Genomic DNA, 23,396 nt, shown 5'->3' on the forward strand with positions numbered 1-23,396 from the left:
GGATTTCCCCCTTATCCTTAAGCTGTGACCCCTTGTCCTGGACTTCCCCAACATCTCAGCAGCTGCAGGACTGCTTCGACAGGACCAACTGGGATGTGTTTGAACACCGGGACCTGGAGGTGTTCACAGACAGTGTACTGTGTTACATTAAAAACTGCATGGACACGGTCACAGTGGACAAACGCATCCGGGTCTACCCCAACCAGAAGCCCTGGATGACCCGGGAGGTCCAGCAGCTGTTAAAAGAGAGGAACACCGCTTTTAGGTCTGGCGATAGGGCTTTATACAGCACGGCCCGAGCTAACCTGAAGAGAGGCATCAGAGAGGCCAAATCAGACTACAGGAGGAAGATAGAGGACCACCTGGACAGCAACAACAGCAGGCAGGTGTGGCAGGGGATCCAGTATCTCACCAACTACAAGACCAACCTTGGAGCTGCTGAAGGTGACGCCTCGTTGGCAGAGGAGCTGAACCTCTTCTTTGCTCGCTTTGAAGTGGAGCCACCCGAGACAGCCACATCACACCACATGGTCCACAGCAGCCTAACCCTCAAGATAGAGGAGCATGAGGTGAGGCGCACGCAGCGGGCCATCAATCCAAGGAAGGCTACTGGACCCGACGGCGTCTCTGGACGCGTGCTGAAGGACTGCGCTGACCAGCTGGCTGGAGTCTGTACGAGGATTTTCAACCAGTCTCTGGCCCAGTCCACTGTTCCACCCTGTCTGAAGTCCGCAACCATAGTCCCCTTGCCTAAAAACCCCACATTTCCAGCCTCAACGACTACCGGCCAGTCGCACTCACACCAGTGGTGATGAAGTGTTTTGAAAAAGCTGGTCCGGGGTCACATCACATCACTCCTGCCCCGAAGCTTTGACCCCCACCAGTTTGCGTACAGAGCGAATAGATCTACAGAGGACGCTGTAGCCACAGCTCTCCATGCTGCACTGTCCCACCTGGAGCAGCGGGGGAGCTACGTGCGGATGCTCTTTGTGGACTACAGCTCTGCCTTTAATACCATCCTTCCCCACAAACTGGTGGACAAACTGGGGGACTTGGGACTTCCACACTCCACCTGCATGTGGATAAATAGCTTCCTGTCGGGTCGCAGCCAGAGAGTCAGAGTGGGCCATCACACATCCACGGCCCTCAGCCTCAGTACCGGCTCTCCACAGGGCTGCGTGCTGAGCCCCCTGCTCTACACCATCTACACACATGACTGCACCCCCGCCCACCACAGCAACACCATTGTCAAATTTGCGGATGACACTACGGTGGTGGGACTCATCTCTGGGGGGACGAGTACGCCTACCGGGATGAGGTGGAGCAGCTGACAGTGTGGTGTGGAGAAAATAACCTGCTCCTCAACACCTTAAAGACAAAGGAAATAATAATAGACTTCAGAAAGAATAAAATGGACATGGTACCATTAATTATCAGAGGGGACTGTGTGGAGAGGGTGGCGGATTTCCGCTTCCTGGGAATCCATATTGAGGAGGACCTGACGTGGAGCGTGAACACCTCTGCGCTGCTGAAAAAGGTCCAGCAGAGACTGCACTTCCTGAGGGTGCTCAGGAAGAATAACATCACTCAGAGACTGCTGCTGTCCTTTTATCGGTGCTCCATTGAGAGCATCCTAACATACTGTGTATGCGTATGGTACACCAGCTGCACAGCGGCTCAGAGGAAAGCGCTCCAGAGGGCCATTGACAACGCCCAGAGGATTGTCGGCTGCCCTCTCCTTACCTTGGAGGACTTACACAGTTCCCGCTGCATCAAAAAATCCCAGAGTATTATAAAGGACATTTCCCACCCCGGACACTCCCTGTTTGAACTGTTACCGTCAGGCAGACGGTACAGATCTACAAGGACAAGGACAAACAGACTTAAAAACAGTTTTTACCCCACTGCTATAAAGGCACTAAATGTAGCCGCCAAGGAACGCAGGGGCGATACATACTAAGAGACTGTGAAATCGACAGAAGGATGTAGGGCTGGGTGTTTATGCGTGCTATTTTTATGATATTTATTTTAGTTGTTTATCTTTTTTAAATATTTACCTTGTATGTATCGTTAGCTTTTAGAAATGTTTGAATGGTGCACTGACTGGCTGACATTTTACAATTTCGTTGTACATGGTTCATGTTACAATGACAATAAAGAAACTATTCTTATTCTATTCTATATTGACAGGTTCAGTGAATGAGCACAGATGTGGCAGATCCACTTTGGTGGTAAAAGTTGACAAGCAGTGTATTCTTTTTAAATGATGAGAGATTGAAATGTATTGGTGTTCAGAGGGACCTGAGCTTTCTTGTACAAAATCAACTGAATGGTAATGTACAGCAACAATATGAAAGACAGATGGTGCATTAGCTTTTATTGCAAGAGGATTTGAAATCAAGGCCGGTGATATGCTGCTCCAATTATATAGAACCCTGGTGAGATTGCACCTGGAATATTGTGTACAAATTTGATCTCCCTAACTGAGGAAGGATATATTTGCACTGGAGGAAATACAATGAAATTTCACCAGATTGATTCCAGGGATACAAAATTTGTTGTATCAGGTGAGCTCATCCGGTACTCATGAGATTCCAAAAAAGAGAGATGATCTAATTGAAATATACAAAATTATTAAGGAGCCTGACTGAATAAATGCAGTGGTACACAAAAATGCTGGAGAAACTCAGCAGGTGCAGCAGCATCTATGGAGCGAAGGAAATAGGCAACGTTTCGGGCCGAAACCCATCTTCAGACTGATGGGGGGTGGCGGGGAGAAGAAATGAAAAAGGAGGAGGAGGAGCCCGAGGGCTGAGGGATGGGAGGAGACAGCCCGAGGGCTGAGGAAGGGGAGGAGACAGCAAGGGCTAACAAAATTGGGAGAATTCAATGTTCATGCCCGCAGGATGCAGCCTCCCCAAGCGGAATATGAGGTGCTGTTCCTCCAATTTCCGGTGTTGCTCACTCTGGCCATGGAGGAGACCCAGGACAGAGAGGTCGGACGGAGAATGGGAGGGGGAGTTGAAGTGCTGAAATGCAGTTATGGTGTTTCCAATAAGTAGTCATAGTCTCAAAATAAGTGATCATCCATTCTAGATATAAGTGAGAAGAAATTTATTCTCTGAGTGTGGTAGGTATATGGAATGAGCTGCCAGGGAGGTAGTTGAGGCAGGTACTATGAGAGCATTTATAAGGTATTTGGACAGGTACATGGATAGGAAAGGTTTAGAGGGATATGGAGCAATGACGGGCAAGTTGAACTAGTGTTGATGTTGCATATTGGTTGGTATGGGCAAGTTGGGCCGACGGGTCTGTTTCCGTGCTGAATGACTATCAGCAAGTAGTGAATCTTTAGAAGTACCCAAAAGGGCTGTGGAGACTGGGTGGCTCAGTATATCTAAGAGAGAGATCAGTAAATTGCAGATATTAAGGGAGTCAAGGGGAAATGGTTACTGCAGGAAAATGGCGCTGAAGTAAATGATTAGCCATGATGTTCCTATATGGTGGAGCACCTTAAGTTCTACATCTTAAGTTCCCTGCACACCCCTTAACTTAAATTGCCTCAACAACACCACCCTTGAAGTTCAGTGTGCTTGACCTGTCAGCCAAGGAAAACATTCCAATATTTTCACAACAGAATAGTGACATCCAGTTCAAGTTTCCATCATCCAACAACTCACTTTACCTTGGAATCCATCAGATGCACCTTTCTGGCAAGCAAACCTCAAGGGTACAGAGACCAATCTGGACACTGAATGTTCGGTGTGGTTTTGCCAGTCATTTACAATGGCATAAAGATTTCATTCCATCGCTGCACAATAATTATTTCTGTTTCAAATGTGACAACATGAAAATCTTTCTGAATATCGATATTTAAAACGTTTTCAAGTGATCGTCCCAAGGTTAACTTAATATGTTCTCACATAATGTTCAATTTACACCTATCATTATCAGCAACAGCCGCTGAATGTTGACATCATATAATCCCTACCAGAAAAAGTGAGATTGTATTAATACTATTTTCCTTGTGTAAATGAAAGTAAAACGGAAAAGTGGACAATGAAAGACATTGCCACTCACCACTCGAGTACCTCAGCTACAATTGCATCACAGCTCAATTTTCTAGCTTTTAATTTACTCATGTGGAGTCATCAGTATTGTAATGAGGTGAGACAGGACAATAGAAATTGAGCCCTTACAGTGTGTAAATGCATGCGTTCCTGTTAGTCATTCCTTCACCATGCTCCCGAAACAATCAGTGTTAGGTTGACTACACTGCAGTGCAGAGACTCTTAGCTCCTCTACATGTACAGTTAGCAGCACAGCTGAAATACATTTATTAATACTTCAATTTGACTGAAATCAGTGGAGCTTTTAAAATATTAACTGGAGAAGATTACATAATAAGATAATCGTACTTTAAAGTGCAAAAAGCTTATGGAACTGCCCAAAATAGTCAAAGTGCTTAATATGTGTAAATGGTGCCTTTATAATTGATGTCTAGGGTAATGGAGAGTAGATATGGGAAATTGTTTAGTACAGGCGGCTGCGTACCATAAACATTGGTGACATAATTGCTGGGGACTACATTAAAAAGGGTTCAGAGAAGCAAAGGTATTACTAAAGGACTTTGGGGAGTAGGTTATGAAGACAGATTTATAAGGTTGATTTTTTTTTCAGGAAATTGAGAGAAACACTTAATTCAGCTGCAATAATAACTCAAATAACCAGATAACTGCAATATCTATTTAATTTAGACTATGAAAGCAAATCACTGAACGTGTTCAACATAGAACAGTACAGCACAGGAAGAGGACTGTCTGAAGGAGGGTCTCGACCCGAAACGTCACCCATTCCTTCTCTCCAGAGATGCTGCCTGTCCCACTGTCCAGTATTTTGTGTCTCTCTTTGGTTTTAAACCAGCATCTGCAGTTCCTTCGTACACAGGAGCAGGACCTTTGGCTCCCAATACCTGTGCCTTACATGATGCCAAGATCAAATCCTATCTGCCTGCACATAATCCATATCCTTCCATTCCTTGCATATCCATGTGCCTATTCAACTGTCTCTTAGATGCCACTATTGTACATGCCACCACCACCACCACCCTGACAGCGTATACCAGGCACTCACCATCTGCGTTAAATTAACAACATTAACCAAACTTTCCCCTACTGCCCAACCCCCATCGCCAGTGTTCCAGACTCAGCCACAGATTCCGAGAAAATCTTGCGTTTCACTGGGCCAGATGTCTTGCCGCCCTGCCAGCCAGTTGAATTGAAAAATTCTGCCAATGCAAAGACTGGGGGACTTCATTTGCCATCGAACATTGTGAAGCAAGGACCATGACAGTGAGTGGTGGTCAGTTCAGTGTGTGGGACTGACCTTGATAGCAAATGTGGCCAGTTTAGTGATGGGTGTGTAGGCCAATCTTGATAGTGAGTAGGATGATAGCGAATGGCATGTTAGCATTCATAGCAAAAGGATTTGAGTATAGGAGCAGGGAGGTTCTACTGCAGTTGTACAGGGTCTTGGTGAGACCACACCTGGAGTATTGCATACAATTTTGGTCTCCTAATCTGAAGAAAGACATTCTTGCCATAGAGGGAGTACAGAGAAGGTTCACCAGACTGATTCCTGGGATGTCTGGACTTTCATATGAAGAAAGACTGGATAGACTCGGCTTGTACTCGCTAGAATTTAGAAGATTGAAGGGGGATCTTATAGAAACTTACAAAATTCTTAAGGTGTTGGACAGGCTAGATGCAGGAAGATTGTTCCCGATGTTGGGGAAGTCCAGAACAAGGGGTCACAGTTTAAGGATAAGGGGGAAATCTTTTAGGACCGAGGTGAGGAAAACATTTTTCACACAGAGAATGGCGAATCTCTGGAATTCTCTGCCACAGAAGGTAGCTGAGGCCAGTTCATTGGCTATATTTAAGAGGGAGTCAGATGTGGCCCTTGTGGCTAAAGGGATCAGGGGGTATGGAGAGAAGGCAGGTACAGGATACTGAGTTGGATGATCAGCCATGATCATATTGAATGGCGGTGCAGGCTCGAAGGGCCGAATGGCCTACTCCTGCACCTATTTTCTATGTTTCTATGATTTCAGTGATCAGTGTGTGGGGCCGACCTTAACAGTGTAAAAAACACAATCAGCTGGAGTGATCTGAAACGGCACCTATCCATGTTCTCCAGAGATGCTACATGACCCACCGAGCCACTTCAGCACATTGTGTTTTTTCCTCAAATTTCCAGCATCTGCCGTTCCTTGTGTATACTTGACAACAAGTGTGGTCAGTTCACTAACTAGCCAGCAATTAGGCTTCTTCTGACTGATAATTAAGGCATGTCCTGTCAGTTAGTCATCAACAGGTATTCCAAGGGTCAGAAAATCAAAGCTAACTTTAAAAATCTCATCACAAGGTCAAAGAACATATGGGTTCAATGATGTTGAAATATTATACTAAATACCTCTCCATTTTACTTCGGAGTCACGTGAGTGACTACGTGAAGACCCCGCCAGCACGCATGCGCGTCATATCGTCTCTTGCATTGCGCAACGACAGGCTGGTGGTGCGCTGCTCCAACAGCTCAAACCTGAAGGTAAGTTTTTAACTTCTCTTTTTATTGCAGGAAGCTTTCAGAGCTCCTGCTGGAGGTCCAGGGTCGGAACCTCAGCTATGGGGACCGTGTAAAAGGCCGCGGGTAGAACCGTGCTTGGGGAAAACCTCAGCTACGGGGACCATGTGGAAGACACGGCTATGACCGCAGAAGAGCGGGTAGCCGGCGGCGAATTCAGGCTACGGCTGCCCGAGGAGGGTAAGAGCTAAATCAGGAGTCTGAAAGGCCTAGACTGAAGTTAGGCCAGGAGGGTCCCCTCCGACATGGGTTCGTCCTCGGATGTTTTACCCATCCTGATATGGCCATGGAGGAGCCAAATCAGCGCAGGTCTCCTCGAGAGCCCGCTGCAGCACCCTTTTCAGGGCTGCCTACAAAACTCCCTTCTGTGAAGGTAAGTGCGAGGGGTCAGTTAGCAACTGACTCTGAACTCGGAAGCATGTCCGGCGAACAGATGCCGGCTGGGAGATACCATGCACCTGGAAAGACATGGGGTCGACATATACCAGCAGACATACGCTCCAATCAAGAACGAAAATCGAACCCGCATCGGGGGCCATTTGGGCTTACCATAAAACCACCGATAACCTTGAAGGAAGGTGGCTCTGGTTCTTTCCGAAATATGGGGTTGTGGACCATTTACAAGAAGGTAATATTTACACTTTGTTTGTACGGATGAGATGAGTTTATACTGCACAGTACACAAGCGAGACAGTCTCGGAAATATGAGGCAGGTTCGCTATTATGGCAGATGTGGCCTGTTCATTATCAACAAGCTCAACTCGCATGTGCAGTATAGACGTTTCTGAAAAGGAAACTTCGTGACTATTTAATTTCCATGGGGTTAGTTTTCATTCACAGGGCACCGGAAATATCTGAAATTTAACTGGATGGGGCAATGATACAGTTAAAAACATTGCAAAATGGGCTAACTTCAGCTCCCGGGTTATTTACTAACTACTAAAACTAGTGCTTCGGCTGCTCAGAGCTACAAAACATTGTTAAGAACTATCTGGATGATATTTTAAACGCTGTATTTTGCTAATTTAGCTGTATCAGCCATAAAACTTATTTGAGAAATTGGGATTCTCATCCGTCCAGTTAAATTTAAGTTGATACCAACTGAAATGATTGATTATTGGGATTTACCTTTAACTCTATTAATCGACTGGGACTCCGCCCTGAGGCAAGGGATTGGAATTAATTGAAGCCTGTAACAAACCTTGTTATTATCAAACAGCCTTCTATTCATCAAGTGTAATTGACAATATATATTGGCTTTCAGCTGTGCTATTTGGGCCCGTGCACAATCAGTACTATACAGCATGCAAAAGAAGTAAGCCCTCAAGTACCATGTGGTCATTGTTACCAGCCCTATGCTATTCCCAGCTTAAACTACCATAATCACCATGGTGGACGGACAATATTCAGCATCTTTCCATTAACTTTTCATCAGTAAATCTTCAGTTAAATTACAAACTGATGCTATTGCTCAGGTTGTGAAATTGCTCATACCATCTCTAGTTACAGAGGTGGATGGGAGAGTTACTAATTCTTCAGTTATATGGTATCAACTACCTATAGACACTGGGTGCATTCTGTGGATTAAAGGTTTGTGCGAATATGCCTAATCTGCATGCTCTAGTCCAAGTTGATATACTTCGGTGATGGTAAATGTTAATCACATGGGTGCAAACAAGTCAAAGTATCCGGTGATAGTTTACCTAACCTCATTAGGGTACGCAATATGGGTGTTGGATCACAAAGTATTAAAATACATTGTGAACATTAAAGACCGAGATGCTTGCATCCAGGCTCAATCACCAGTTGCAAAAAAATATGTGGCATATCAGTAGTGATGGTTACATTCTCGCTACACTAGGGAGGAATGTCTTCCTCCATTTACCGCCTCATCAGACGAGTTTGCAAAATTCAGCAAGTTCCCGCCTCAGGCATTTTTCATAGAGCCTGCCGGGCTTAGACAGCCATGGTTCCCACTGATGTGGGGAATGATAGAACCTTATATGGTTATTTCTAGACACAAAAGTTGCTGGTTTAGCCGTGACGCGGGAAACCATCCTCAGCATGATATAATCAATTCATTGACTTACAGACCCTGAGAAGACCGTTCCTGCGGCTCGGGTTGTTAAACCAACCATGAACGTGCTCACTGCTGGTCGCAGGGATAGCACCAAAAAATACCAGTATTTCCTCATAAGGAGATGGGAGGTATTTGTTTTATGCTTATATGACATAATTCGGCATGGATGACTGACGTCTTGTAGTTCAGGCTCATATGAGGGCTTGACAATCATGTTTAAAGTGCCTTTTCATGATACTGTCTGGGAGGAGCAGAATCCACTCTGTCGGGTCTCACCCTCTGAGATCTAGATTATGAAGGATATCTGCAACTCGAAACCTCCCAGGCCTAGGGACGCAGAGATATGGGGTGTTAACATTGTGCTACGTCGCATCGCTGGTGGGCTCCAGCTACATCCCTGTCCTTGGTCTAACTCACTTACAAGTGGTTATGCTCGAAGCGCTGCATGCAGCACAACGGGTCCAGTCATTGCATAAACGGTGACTGGACAGAATGATTATATCTGCAGGCTGAATAACACTTATGTTTATGACTTAGTCAAGCAGAATAGGAAGGGGCACCAGGTCTCAAACTAGATGTTCACATATCCCATGAACCTTCGATTGTGTATGGTCACACATCTACACCAGTATGTTAAGGTCACTAAGAGCCTTAGAGATTCTGATCTAGCAATGTTGTTAGTTACATTTAGCCTCATAAGAAGATATCACTACAGACCATCTCCAGGTGGTTACAGGTCTGGCTTATACAGGAGTAAACACTGACATTTCATGTCTCACTCCAACAAGGCTGCAACAACCTCAGCAGCAGGGTTATGGAAGTTAGCGGGACCACATCCTAGCGATTGCAGGATGGTCAAACTAGCGATCTTTCTCACATTTAGTACTAACCCATTGCCAGATCGGGTGTAATTACCAACTCTATGTTAGGTTCTGTTCATAGTTCCTTCCGGTTGAGGGAGGTTACTATTATCATTATCATGTCTGAATACGTTAACACACTTCCTCCTTTGGTCAACTACGGCAGTGTGTGAGGCAGGAACTCGTTCCACGGCATGGAATCACAGATCGTTTAAAATCTTCACGTAGTCACTCATGTGACTCCGAAGTAAAATAGTAAGAAATGAGAACTTACTAATTTGAAGTTTGATCTTTATTTTATGAGGAGTTACGTCGAGGGATTACGTGCCCTCCACGTCCACCCTCCATCATAAAAGTCAACTGGTATTCTAGTTTCTCTTATCTTACTATGTTTATTTCATCTACTGTTTGTGATTTCACACCGCTGCTTTGAAGATTGACGCGCATGTGTGCTGGCGGGGTCTTCACGTAATCCCTCGACGTAACCCCTCATAAAATAAAGATCAAACTTCAAACTGGTAAGTTCTCATTTAATCTTACTATTCACATTGTCCTTTTTTTGAGATTCATTGGTTAGTTACATTATGCAATGTGTTTTATTCAACATGGTATCAGCAAATGAAGTTGTGCAGTTTCTGCTGCGAAACACTATTATCACATAAAATAAACCACATCATACACTTCAAAGCTTCAGCAACCCACAGCTTGATTTATCACCAAGAAATAATTATTTCTACTATAGCGCATTTAAACTTTAAATGCTTTAGATCATAGAATTACATTAATAAGTTAAGACCACAATGGGCTAAAGTGTATACTTTTTTAAATCACAAAGAAGCTCTGATTTGAAACTAATTGCTTCTTGCATTCTCCATTGAGAACAATAAGATATTGGCTTTGGCATTATAACTTGATAACTTCATTTTTATAGAAAATGTTAATATATAATCTATTCTGTGTGATGAGAACAGCAGTAGACAGTTGAAACATCGAATAGTGGAAGACCTGGATAGGGTGGGTGTGGAGTGGATGTTTCCACTGGTAGGGGAGCCATAGCCTCAGAATAATAAGATGTGCCTTTGGAAATGAGATGTAGAGAAATGTCTTTATGTTAGAGGGTAGTGAATCTGTATAATTCATTGCCACATAAGGCTGTGGAGGCCAAGTCAATGGATATTTTACAGTGGAGATTGATAAATTCTTGGCTAGTACGGGTGTCAGGGGTTAAGGAGAGAAGGCCGGAGAATGGGGTTGAAAGGGAAAGATAGATCAGCCATGATTGAATGGTGGAGTAGACTTGGTGGGCCAAATAGCCTAATTCTGTCCTTTAACTTATGAACTTATAATGGAAACTCCTGTTGTTGTTCTGGCCAGGTTGATGTCGTGATCGTACTTGGTGGCCTTGCTGGACGCTTTGACCAGATCATGGCCAGTGTGGAGACTCTCTTTCATGCTACAAAGATGACAAAGATGCCCGTTGTGATCATTCAAGAAACGTCCCTGGCATATTTACTTCAGTCTGTAAGTGTTCAACTTTACCTGTAAATTGTTCCTTTGAGCAAGTAGATTGGCAAAAGAACTTCTGTGAATTGCTTTTTGTCAGAAATGCTTGGATTTTTCATTGATGGTGGTTATTATAAGCAGCGGTGAATTATTCTTCGTGTCCTTGCTCTTCAATGGTGTAATCTGTCTATGATCAATGATTTTAAGAAAACCAAACCACTGAAAAAAGTATGATTCAAAAGCCTTTGCTGACCTGAATTTGGTGAGAACATTGAACACCTGAATGGCAGAGATAACTCGGAGAAAAGGGATAAGGTTGGATTTGAAGGTACAAAGAAGCTCTATCAGGAATTCCATATAATAGAAAAATGGACAAAACAGCAATTTGTACTGTGATTCTAGTGGAATTGCAACATTTTTACTAACTTGCAATGAGCTTGCCTCAACTGCGGTTACCATGACAAAAATTACATTGGACATATTTGAAATAAAGCTAATTGTTGAATGGGAGGGGGGAGAAGGGGGGAGAAGGGGGGAAGAAGGGAGAGGGGGGGGGGAGAGGAGGGGGAGAGGGGGGGGGGTGGAGAGGGGGGGGGGGAGAGAGAAAGGGGGGAGAGGGGGGAGGAGAAGGGGGGAGACACTTTAAAGAAGCCAGTCAACTTATAATAAAGTTTAGCGGGCATTTTATCTACCGGTCGGTTTTCCTTGGTCCTGAAAACTCCAATGAGCCAATTAAAATGCCCGGTCAGTGAAGGAAATTGCCTACGGCTGCCCTCGACTGCCTGTAACTAAATAGCGACCCCACTCCACCACACTACGAGTTAAAAAGAACCATGCCGACCAATTTTTATTCGCTGAACCATTTTCAACATGCTGAAAACTTTTCAGCGACCTAGCTGAGCCCACGAGTATTCGGGAACTTCCTTCGAGCATGAAGGAGAGTTCCAGTGACCTCGTAGGACCTCCTAGGACCACGTGTCAACCATGCTGCGAGTTTGAGTCGAGGGCAAACTCTTCTAAACTCACAGATTATGTCGCAGAAGTGGGACAGCCCCTTAACAATCAGAGAGGGGTGAATTTATAATGGGAAACAAATAAATGGCAGAACAAGTACGAGTACTTGTAAACGAGTACTTGTAAACGAGTACTTTGGTTCTGTCTTCACTAAGGAAGACACGAACAATTTCTCAAAAATACTAGAGGATCGAGGATCTAGCGGTAGGGAGGAACTGGAATCCACATTAGTCAGGAAACATAGAACATAGAAAAATGGGTGCAGGAGTAGGCCATTCGGCCCTTCGAGCCAGCACCGCCATTCAATATGATCATGGTTGTTCATCTATAATCAGTACCCCGTTCCTGCTACCCCGTTTCCTCACCTCCCTTGATTCCTTTAGCCCTAAGAGCTAATTCCAACTCTCTCTTGATTTAGTCTTAAGTAAACTGTTGGGACTGAAGGCAGATAAATCCCCAGGGCCTGATGGTCTGCATCTCAGAATACTCAAGGAGGTGGCCCTAGAAATTGTGGATGCATTGGTGACCATTTCGCAATGTTTTCTCGACTCTGGATCAGTTCCTGTGGACTGAAGGGTAACCGATGTAACCCCACTTTTTAAGAAAGGAGGGAGAGAGAAATCGGGGAATTATTGACCAGTTAGCCATACATTGGTAGTGGTGAAGCTGCTTGAGTCGATTATTAAAGATTTAATAGCAGCACATTGGGATCAGTCAAAGTCAGCATGGATTTATGAAGGGGAAATCATGCTTGATTAATTTTCTGGAATTTTCTGAACATGTAACAAGTAGAATGGATAAGGGAGAGCCAGTAGATGTGGTTTATCTGGACTTTCAAAAAGCTTTTGACCAGGTCTCACACAAGAGATTAGTGTGCAAAATTAGAGCACATGGTATTTGAGGTAGGGTATTGACATGGATAGAGAACTGGTTGGCAGAGTAGGAATTAACAGGTCCTTTTCAGAATGGCAGGAAATGGCTAGCGTGGTGCCACAAGGCTCGGTGCCAGGACCCCAGTTATTTACAATATATATTAACGATTTAGACGAGGGAATTAAATGTAACATCTCCAAGTTTGCAGATGACACAAAGCTTAGGTGGCAGTGTGGGCTGCGATGAGCATGCTATGAGGCTGCAGGGTGACTTGGATAGGCTGGGTGAGTGGGCAAATGCATGGCAGATGCAGTGTAATGTGGATAAACGTGAGGTTATCCAATTTGGTGGCAAGAACAGGAAGGCAGATTATTATCTTAATAATAGGAAGAACTAAATAGCGGAACAAGAAGAACAAGAACAGGAAGGCAGATATAAGGCAGATAAGGAGGTCCTACTGCAGTTGGACAGGGCCCTGGTGAGACCGCACCTGGACTATTGTGTGCAATTTTGGCCTCCTAATTCGAGAAAGGACATTATTGCAATTGAGGGATTGACGTGTAGGTTCAGCAGAGTAATTCCTGGGATGGTGGGACTGACATGATGAAAGAATGGGTCGACTGGGCTTGTATCCACTGGAATTTAGAAGGATGGGAGGGGATTTTATAGAATCATAAAATTCTTAAGGGATTGGACAGGCTAGATGCAGGAAAATTGTTCCCGATGTTGGGGGTGTCCAGAACCAGGCGTCACCGTTTAAGAATAAGGGGTAGGCCATTTAAGACTGAGATGAGGAAAAATATTTTCACCTAGAGAGTTGTGAATCTGTGGAATTCTCTGCCACAGAAGACAGTGGAGGCCAATTTGATGGATGTTATCAAGAGAGAGTTAAATTTGGCTCTTAGGGCTAAAGGAATCAACAAAATATGGGGACAAAGCAGGAACTGGGTACTGATTTTGGATGATCAGCCATGCTCATATTGAATGGCGGTGCTGGCTGGAAGGGCCGAATGATCTACTCCTGCACCTATTGTTCTATGTTTCTATCCTGAAGGGTGGGTTTTGGTGAGAAATGTAGGAAAGATTCTATTTGGAAATAAGCTAATTGCCAAATAGAAGTAGGAAAACTTAAATTGCTACCAGCATTGCCCTGCAGCGTAGTCCGAAGAAGGGCCCTGACCCGAAACATCGCCTGTCCATTCCCTCCACAGATGCTGTCTGACCTGCTGAGTTCCTCCATCACTGTGTTTTTCTCAAGATTCCAGCATCTGCAGGTCTTTTCGTCTCCTAGGAATAATAAGTTGTTCAGTTCCGTTACTTCTCTGCTACAACCATAGAAATACATAGAAATATTGATGAAATTCAAGATCTCTCATTCACTCTAATATTTCCACCTCAATTCTGATGAAAACTCTCTATGTTCAGTAAAACAGTCCCTTGTGGCTGGAAATGCACCAATTTGTGTTTTGCTCAAATTTTCAGTTTTTGCATTTACTGTTCTGTTTTCTGTATTACTGTGATTCTTTTAGTGTCAGAGCGATAAGCCAGCACATTTTAAAGGGAGAGCTTTCAATCCATAACTATTCTGTTGTCGCTGTATTGTGGGCTTCCAAAACTATGAAGGTGAAGTTAACTGTTAAATAGTCCAGTGCCTTGAAAGTTATGAATACTGCTTTTGTTTTCTGGTTTTTGACTGACCAAAAAAAACAGTTTTAGGTTAATGCCACTGAACTGGAAAATAGCGACTGTTATTTAAAAAAAGATGCAAAACAAAACTTGCTAGAGGAATTCAGTGGGTCAAGGAGCATCTAAGGAGGGAAATTGACAAATGACATTTTGGGTCAGAACCCTTCTTCAGGCTGATGAAAGGTCTTGACCCAAAACCTTGTTGATCAATTTCTCTCCACAAATGTAGTTTTGTTTTTTGCTTGGGATTGCAGAATCTGCAGTTTCTTGTCTCCTATTTCCTGCTCCACTGCAAAGTCCCCTACCCCAAGTATGCCTACTTTGGTAGAAGTTCTCCTCCTCTCTCTGATGGGAGTTCCAAGAGACTCTCTTTCAATGCTTCCCCTCTGCGATTCCGACAGTGCTGCTGCTCTTTGACCATGTACTGACCCAGAAGCATTTGAAGAAGGGTCAGGACCCGAAACGTCAACTGTCCATTTCCCTCCGCAGGTGCTGAATTCCGCCAGTTCACTATGTGCTAGAGATTCTACAATCTGCAGCCGTTTATATCTCTTACAATGTTTAATGATACGTCTATTTGCTGATAATTGCTTTGAAAATATTTAAAGATAGTATTACATCATGCCTTGACATGGTTAATAGTGGAAAGATCCACATGTGTTTAGAGTCAGAGCTTTGATGATGTAATGCCCCTGTCCCACTTAGGAAACCTGAACGGAAACCTCTGGAGACTTTGCGCCCCACCCAAGGTTTCCGTGCAGTTCCCGGAGGTTTTTGTCAGTCTCCCTACCTGCTTCCACTACCTGCAACCTCCGGCAACCACCTGCAACCTCCGGGAACCACACGGAAACCTTGGGTGGGGTTTCCGTTCAGGTTTCCTAAGTGGGACAGGGGCATAATAGTCATAGTGCTATACAGCACAGATAGAGCCCCTTTGGCCCAACTCATTCATGCCACCTAGTTGCGTGATTGAGCTAGTCCCGATTTGATTGATTGAAAGACACAGCATGGAAACAGGCCCTTTGACCCACCGAGTCCACTCTTAACAATTTATAACCCATTCATGCAAATTCAATGTTGTCCCACTTTCACATCAACTACCAACACACTAAGGACAATTTCACAGGCCAATTAGCCTCCAAACTAGCACATCTTTGGGATGGAGGAAACCCTCAAGGTCACAGGAAGAATGTGCAAACTCCAAACAGATAGCACCTGAGGTCAGGATTAAACCTGGGTCTCTGGCGCGATGAGGCAGCTGCTATATCAGCTGTGCTACTGTGCTGCCCTGCCCCATGTCTCTCAAACCTACTTCTATTCCTGCACCTACCTGTCCAAGTGTCCTTTAAATGTCATTATTATACCTGCCTCTCCTTGTTCTTCTGGCAGCTTTTTCCATATGTACCAAAATATTGTGACTATATGTCCTATATGATTTTATATGGATCGAGACTCCAAGGAAAAAAGGCACCAGTCAAGATCCCTTTTTCGTCTTTGATAGCTTTTTTCACTGTGAACTCTACCAACAATTTTAGTATCATATACCAACTTAATATCCATGCCACCCAAGGTCCACATCCATACCGTTAATATAAGTAACAAACAACATTGGACCCAGATCAATTCTGCTGGCGCACCACTTGTTACAGGTACTTCGGCTGAATAAACAATCCTCTACCACCACCCTCTGTATCCTACCTCCAATCCAATGTTGTACTCCATTGGCTTGCTCTCCCTGGATCCCTTGATTAAACCTTCCTGACCAGTCTACCATGCGGTACTTTGTCAAAAGCCTTGCGAAAATCCAACAATTCTCTGTCTCCTCTTCTGAAAATCCAGTCAGCTTTATATGGTACGATTTCCCATGCACAAAGCCATGCTAACAATGCCTAATTAGTTCTTGACCTTAATATATGTAGATCCTGTCTCTCAGAATCTCCTCCAATCAGTTTCCCACTACTGACGTTGGGGTCACCAGTCTGTCGTTCCTAAGCCTTTTCTTGCAGCCTTATAGAAGCGGCTGCAAGAAAAAGAAGGACTCATAAAGGTAGATAAATCTCAGGGACCTGATCGAGTGAAACCTAGAAGATTGTGGGAAGTTTGGGAAAGAACTATAGAACCCTGACAGAGATATTTGTGTCATCAATAGCCACAGGCGAGGTGCTGGAAGACTGGAGGGAGGATAATGTTGTGCAGTCAAGATATTCACTTTCATAATATTCAGAGCCAGAAACTGCTTGTGGCCCCAATGCTTGATGTCTATTATAAAAAATGCCAGAGCAAGTTTGCATTCAACACCACTATGGTGGGCCTAATCATGAACAATGATGAGATGGAGCCCAGGAAGGATATAGAGAACTTTGTCATATGCTGGCATGACAATTAATTCTCAAAGTCAGTAAGAAGAAAGAGCTAGTAATTGATTTCAGGATGCGTGGTGGAGTACATATCCCAATCGCCATCAATGGTGCCGAAGCAGAAATGGTTGAAAGCTTCAAGTTCCTTGGACTTAATACTACTAATGATCTGTTATGGACTAACTATATTTATGTGACAGCCAAGAGGACACAGTAACACCTCTATTTGCTGAGGAGACTGAGACAATGTGGCATCCAATGACTCATAAACTTCTACAGATGCACCACAGAAGCAGTTGTAGAAGTTGGGTTGCATCATAGCTTGATTGGGAATAGCTCTGCTCAAGAATGCAGGAAATTGGAGTGAGTTGTAGATGTCGCCTAATCTGTCACACAGACCAGACTTTGCACAATTGACTCCATCTATACCCCAATGTCTCAGAAAAACAGCCAACATTATCAAAAATGTAATCCACCTCGGCCATACCTTCTTCTCACTGCCCCCATCCAGCAGAAGGTATAGCAGCTTAAAAGCTTTGACTACCAGAATCAGGAACAACTTCTTCTGAACAGTCCTTCCATAAGCTAGGATACTAAAAGATTCACCTCCACACTATAACCATATAACCATATAACAATTTACAGCACGGAAACAGGCCATCTCGACCCTTCTAGTCCGTGCCGAACACGTATTCTCCCCTAGTCCCATATACCTGCGCTCAGACCATAACCCACCATTCCTTTCCCGTCCATATAACTATCTAATTTATTTTTAAATGATAAAAACGAACCTGCCTCCACCACCTTCCCTGGAAGCTCATTCCACACAGTCACCACTCTCTGAGTAAAGAAGTTCCCCCTCATGTTACTCCTAAACTTCTGTCCCTTAATTCTCAAGTCATGTCCCCTTGTTTGAATCTTCCCTACTCTCAGTGGGAAAAGCTTATCCACGTCAACTCTGTCTATCCCTCTCATCATTTTAAAGACCTCTATCAAGTCCCCCCTTAACCTTCTGCGCTCCAAAGAATAAAGCCCTAACTTGTTCAACCTTTCTCTGTAACTTAGTTGCTGAAACCCAGGCAACATTCTAGTAAATCTCCTCTGTACTCTCTCTATTTTGTTGACAACCTTCCTATAATTAGGCGACCAAAATTGTACCCCATACTCCAGAATTGGCCTCACCAATGCCTTGTACAATTTTAACATTACATCCCAACTTCTATACTCAATGCTCTGATTTATAAAGGCCAGCACACCAAAAGCTTTCTTTACCACCCTATCTACATGAGATTCCACTTTCAGGGAACTGTGCACAGTTATTCCCAGATCCCTCTGTTCACCTGCATTCTTCAATTCCCTACCATTTACCATGTACGTCCTATTTTGATTTGTCCTGCCAAGATGTAGCACCTCACACTTATCAGCATTAAACTCCATCTGCCATCTTTCAGCCCACTCTTCCAACTGGCATAAATCTCTCTGTAGACTTTGAAAATCGACTTCATTATCCACAACCCCACCTATCTTAGTATCATCTGCATACTTACTAATCCAATTTACCACACCATCATCCAGATCATTGATGTACATGACAAACAACAGTGGACCCAACACAGATCCCTGTGGCACCCCACTAGTCACTGGCCTCCAACCTGACAAACAACCATCCACCATTACTCTCTGGCATCTCCCATTCAGCCACTGTTGAATCCATCTTGCTACTCCACCATTAATACCCAACCATTGAACCTTCTTAACCAACCTTCCATGAGGAACCTTGTCAAAGGCCTTACTGAAGTCCATATATACAACATCCACTGCTTTACCCTCATCAATTTCCCAAGTAACCTCTTCAAAAAATTCAAGAAGATTAGTCAAACATGACCTTCCAGGCACAAATCCATGTTGACTGTTCCTAATCAGACCCTGTTTATCCAGATGCTTATATATATTATCTCTAAGTATCCTTTCCATTAATTTGCCCACCACTGACGTCAAACTAACAGGTCTATAATTGCTAGGTTTACTCTTAGACCGCTTTTTAAACAATGGAACAACATGCGCAGTACGCCAATCCTCCGGCACTATTCCCGTTTCTAATGACATTTGAAATATTTCTGTCATAGCCCCTGCTATTTCTACACTAACTTCCCTCAATGTCCTAGGGAATATCCTGTCCGGACCTGGAGACTTATCCACTTTTATATTTCTCAAAAGTGTCAGTACTTCCTCTTCTTTGAATCTCATAGTTTCCATAGCTACTCTACTTGTTTCCCTTACCTCACATAATTCAATATCCTTCTCCTTGGTGAATACCGAAGAAAATAAATTGTTCAATATCTCCCCCATCTCTTTTGGCTCTGCAGATAGCTGTACACTCTGACTCTCTAATGGACCAATTTTATTCCTCGTTATCCTTTTGCTATTAATATAGCTGTAGAAACCCTTTGGGTTTACTTTCACCTTACTTGCCAAAGCAACCTCATATCTTCTTTTAGCTTTTCTAATTTCTTTCTTAAGATTCTTTTTACATTCTTTATACTCCTCAAGCACCTCATTTACTCCATGCTGCCTATAATTATTGTAGACCTCTTTTTCCGAACCGTGTCCAAATTCCCAACCGAACAGGGACATAAAGATTCTGTACTCTTAAAATTTCACCTTTAAATGTACTCCATTTCTGTTCCACATCTTTCCCATAAAACAAGATGTCCCAATTTACTCCTTTTAAATCCTTTCGCATCTCCTCAAAGTTAGCCTTTCTCCAATCAAAAATCACAACCCTAGGTCCGGTTCTGACCCTCTCCATAATTATATTGAAACTAATGGTATTGTGATCACTGGTTCCGAACTGTTCCCCAACGCATACCTCTGCCACCTGACCAGTCTCATTTCCTAACAGGAGGTCCAGCACCGCTCCTTCTCTAGTAGGTACTTCTATGTATTGCTGCAAAAAACTATCCTGCACACATTTTACAAACTCCAACCCATCCAGCCCATTTACAGAATGTGTTTCCCAGTCTATGTGTGGAAAATGGAAAATGTGTGGAACTATTGTGGACATTGGACTTTGTCTATGAAACAGATGCACTAAAATGCTGATAACTATATTTTGTAATCTGCATCTCCCCCTTTGCTCTATTTATTGCACTTGTATTTGACTCAATTATATTTAAGTTTGATATATATGTCTGATCTTTTTGGATATGATGCAAAACAAAGCTTTTCCCTGTTCCTCGGTGCATATGACCATAATAAACCTAAACAGCTCAGATTATCTACAAAAGTGTTTTCAAACAAAGTATGTCACACAAGCACTAAGCTGCAATAAAATTATTTACAGTATGTGACAACTAATCCTTGAAAACCCTACATCCACATATGGAACATTGTTGTAAATTTTTGACATCAACCCCACCCGGTGGCGCCAGCAATGGTTGCCTCGCCCAAAGTCTGTCTATCCTTTCCTTCCCTGTGTCTGTTTTGTATGTGTCAAATGTTTGTTTATAGTATTCTTTAGCTTATTTTATGTGGGGTGTGGGAGTTGGGGAAAACTTTTTCTAATCTCTTACCTCGACGGAGATGCGATTTTTTCCGTATCGTATCTCCGTCCGAACTGAGGCCTAACATCGTGGAGTTGGCGGCCTTTGCTGGAGATCGACCGGGAGCCTGCGGGACTTACCATCACGGAGCTCGTGATCCCTGTCGGGGGTCGTCTTTGGGGCTCCAACCTTGGGAGCCTGTGCAACTTTAACATCGCGGAGCCCACAGTCTCTGGTTAGAGACCGACATCGGGGACTCCAAGCCGCAGGACTTCCGACCGCCCCGACGCGGGAGTTTCGATTGCCCCGATGTGGGAGTTTAGATCGCCACGAAGCGGGGACTTCGACTGCCGGCTGCGGGGGCTTCAATCCTGCCGACTGCGGGTGGTTGAACTGCCCACACCGTGGCAGAATAAAGAATAAGGAGATTGGGCTTTATTGCCTTCCATCACAGTGAGGGACGTGGGGAATCCGTTGTGGTAGATGTTTATGTTAACTTTTATGTAGTTGTGTGTCTTGTTGTTTTTTTTTGTATGGCTGTATGGTCATTCGAATTTCACTGTACCTTCATTGGTACATCTGACAATAAACTGACCTTGACACCTTGTTGTTGAATAAACATGAAATGGGAATTTTCAATTGTTTTTAAAATTTGTAATCACTTTGGTGTACAAAATTAATTCAATGCATATAAAACCTACCAGTTGTAGGTTAATTGGTCTAGTAAAATTGTAAATTGCCCCTAGTGTGTGTCGGGTACTGCTAGTATACAGGCATCGCTGGTAGGCGCAGATTCGGTGGGCTGAAGGGCCTGTTTCCATGTATCTCGAAACTGAATTAAAAACACAGATGCTGCCTGAGTGCTGACTCCTGTGTTTTCTATTTTTATTTCATAATTTGTTTTATCCATATTACTAAAAGTCTGATCTTGACCACTTCCTGGTGTTCCGTATATTGATTTTAGAAAAAACACTGCCACTTACGGCTGTGATTTTTGGACATCTTACTCAGAGTCCCCTTCCGCTGTGCAGGACAAGAGGATTTTTCCCATCGATGAAACATTATTAGTGTTTAAAAAATGTTGAGATTCTCTCCTGAAGGCCACGCCCCTTCCGGAGGGACAATAAACCCGGAAGTGTTGAGTGCCTCAGTCAGTCTCTGCTAGATGGGGGAGCGAGAGGGTCACATCTCTCAGTCTGAGCTGTGAATAACACTGAACACATGTCTACTAAACTGTGAGTGGTTTAACTGACCTGTCAGTGCCCTTAATGTGGTTTGAAAATATAGTTTGGAAATGCTAAAGCTGTGTTGCCTTTGGTTTGGAAATGCTAAAGCTGTATTGCCTTTGGTTTGGAAATGCTAAAGCTGTGTTGCCTTTGGTTTGGAAATGCTAAAGCTGTGTTGCCTTTGGTTTGGAAATGCTAAAGCTGTGTTGCCTAATTAAAGTTGCCTTGCCAAATTAAAGTTGCCTTGCCAAATTAAAGTTGCCTTGCTTAATTAAAGTTGCCTTGCCTAATTAAAGTTGCCTTGCCTTCTATATAATTAAAAGTCTAATCTTGACCACTTCCTGTTTGCGCTTTATATTGATTTTAGAAAAAACGCTACCACGTACAGCTGTGATTTTTGACCATCTTACTCAGAGTCCCCCTCCGCTCATCAGGTACCGGGGATTTTTCCCATCGGTGAAAAATAAAAGAGTTATTAGTGTTTAAAAAATGTTGAGATTCTCTCTCCTGTCAATCATGCCATGAATGCCACGCCCCTTCTGGGACTATAACACCCAGATGTGTGGCCGTGGCTCAGTCTCTGCAAGATGGAGGTGGGAGAGGGTACGACTCGCTGTCTTTAGTGGCTTTGCACCCTGCTTGAAATGGTATGAAACTGCACTTATATTATCTAATATTATATACAAGACTAAGTGGGACCCGTTGGGTCCCATGTTCACACGGGAGGGCGGGCCCCCCGACGCAATATTCCACCTCTCCACCAATTTCAATATTGGTGGCCAGTGGGGGGGGCTTTCTGGAGCACTGGTATGGGTTCTTGGGGTGGCAGCTCAGTCCCTCAAGCCTGATGTGCTGGCAACTCACTCACGGCTGGTGGGCTGGCAGTTGACTCATGGCTATTCCTTGAAATTCCATTTCAAGCGGGGTGCAAGGCCACCAAATTCAAATCCATTTTCCTACCATTTCAAGCAGGGTGCAAGGCCACCAAATTCAAGCAGTTTCTTACCACTTCGAACAGTGTGCAAGGTCACCAAACTCAAGTGCAGTTTCCTACCACTTCAAGCAGGGTGCAAGGCCACCGAATTCAAGTTCAATTTCCTACCACTTCAAGCAGGGTGCAAGGCCACCGAATTCAAGTGCAGTTTCCTACCACTTCAAGCAGGGTGCAATGCCACCAAATTCAAGTTCAATTTCCTACCACTTCAAGCAGGGTGCAAGGCCACCAAATTCAAGTGCAGTTTCATACCACTTCAAGCTGGATCCAAGGCCACCAAATTCAAGTGCAGTTTCATGCCACTTTCAGCAGGGTGCTGGGCCACCAAATTCAGTGCAGTTTCATACCAGTTCAAGCAGGGTGCAAGGCCACCAAATTCAATTGCAGTTTCATTCCACTTCAAGCAGGGTGCAAGGCCACCAAGTTCAAGTGCAGTTTCATTCAATTTCAAGCAGGGTGCAAGGCCACCAAATTCAAATGCAGCTTCATACCATTTCATGCAGGGTGAAACCATCATAAAACCACACAAAACACCAAATTCACAGTTCAGTAGACATTCAGTGTGTTCAGTTGATTCACAGCTCAGACAGAGTCGTGACCTCTCCCTCCCCCATCATAC

General features: G+C 43.9%; 1 protein-coding gene across 2 annotated transcripts in view; it reads left to right on the forward strand.

Moving 5' to 3' along the window:
• tpk1 (thiamin pyrophosphokinase 1) overlaps positions 1 to 23,396 on the forward strand; it is a 354,474-nt gene that overhangs the window by 168,719 nt on the left and 162,359 nt on the right. For both annotated transcript variants that reach the window (XM_033050403.1, XM_033050412.1), the window contains exon 7: positions 10,957 to 11,103. In XM_033050403.1, the coding sequence (XP_032906294.1) occupies positions 10,957 to 11,103 (147 nt within the window). The remainder of the gene's footprint in view (positions 1 to 10,956; positions 11,104 to 23,396) is intronic.

This window comes from Amblyraja radiata, chromosome 2 (assembly GCF_010909765.2).
Source record: "Amblyraja radiata isolate CabotCenter1 chromosome 2, sAmbRad1.1.pri, whole genome shotgun sequence".
Classification (NCBI taxonomy): Eukaryota; Metazoa; Chordata; class Chondrichthyes; order Rajiformes; family Rajidae; genus Amblyraja; species Amblyraja radiata.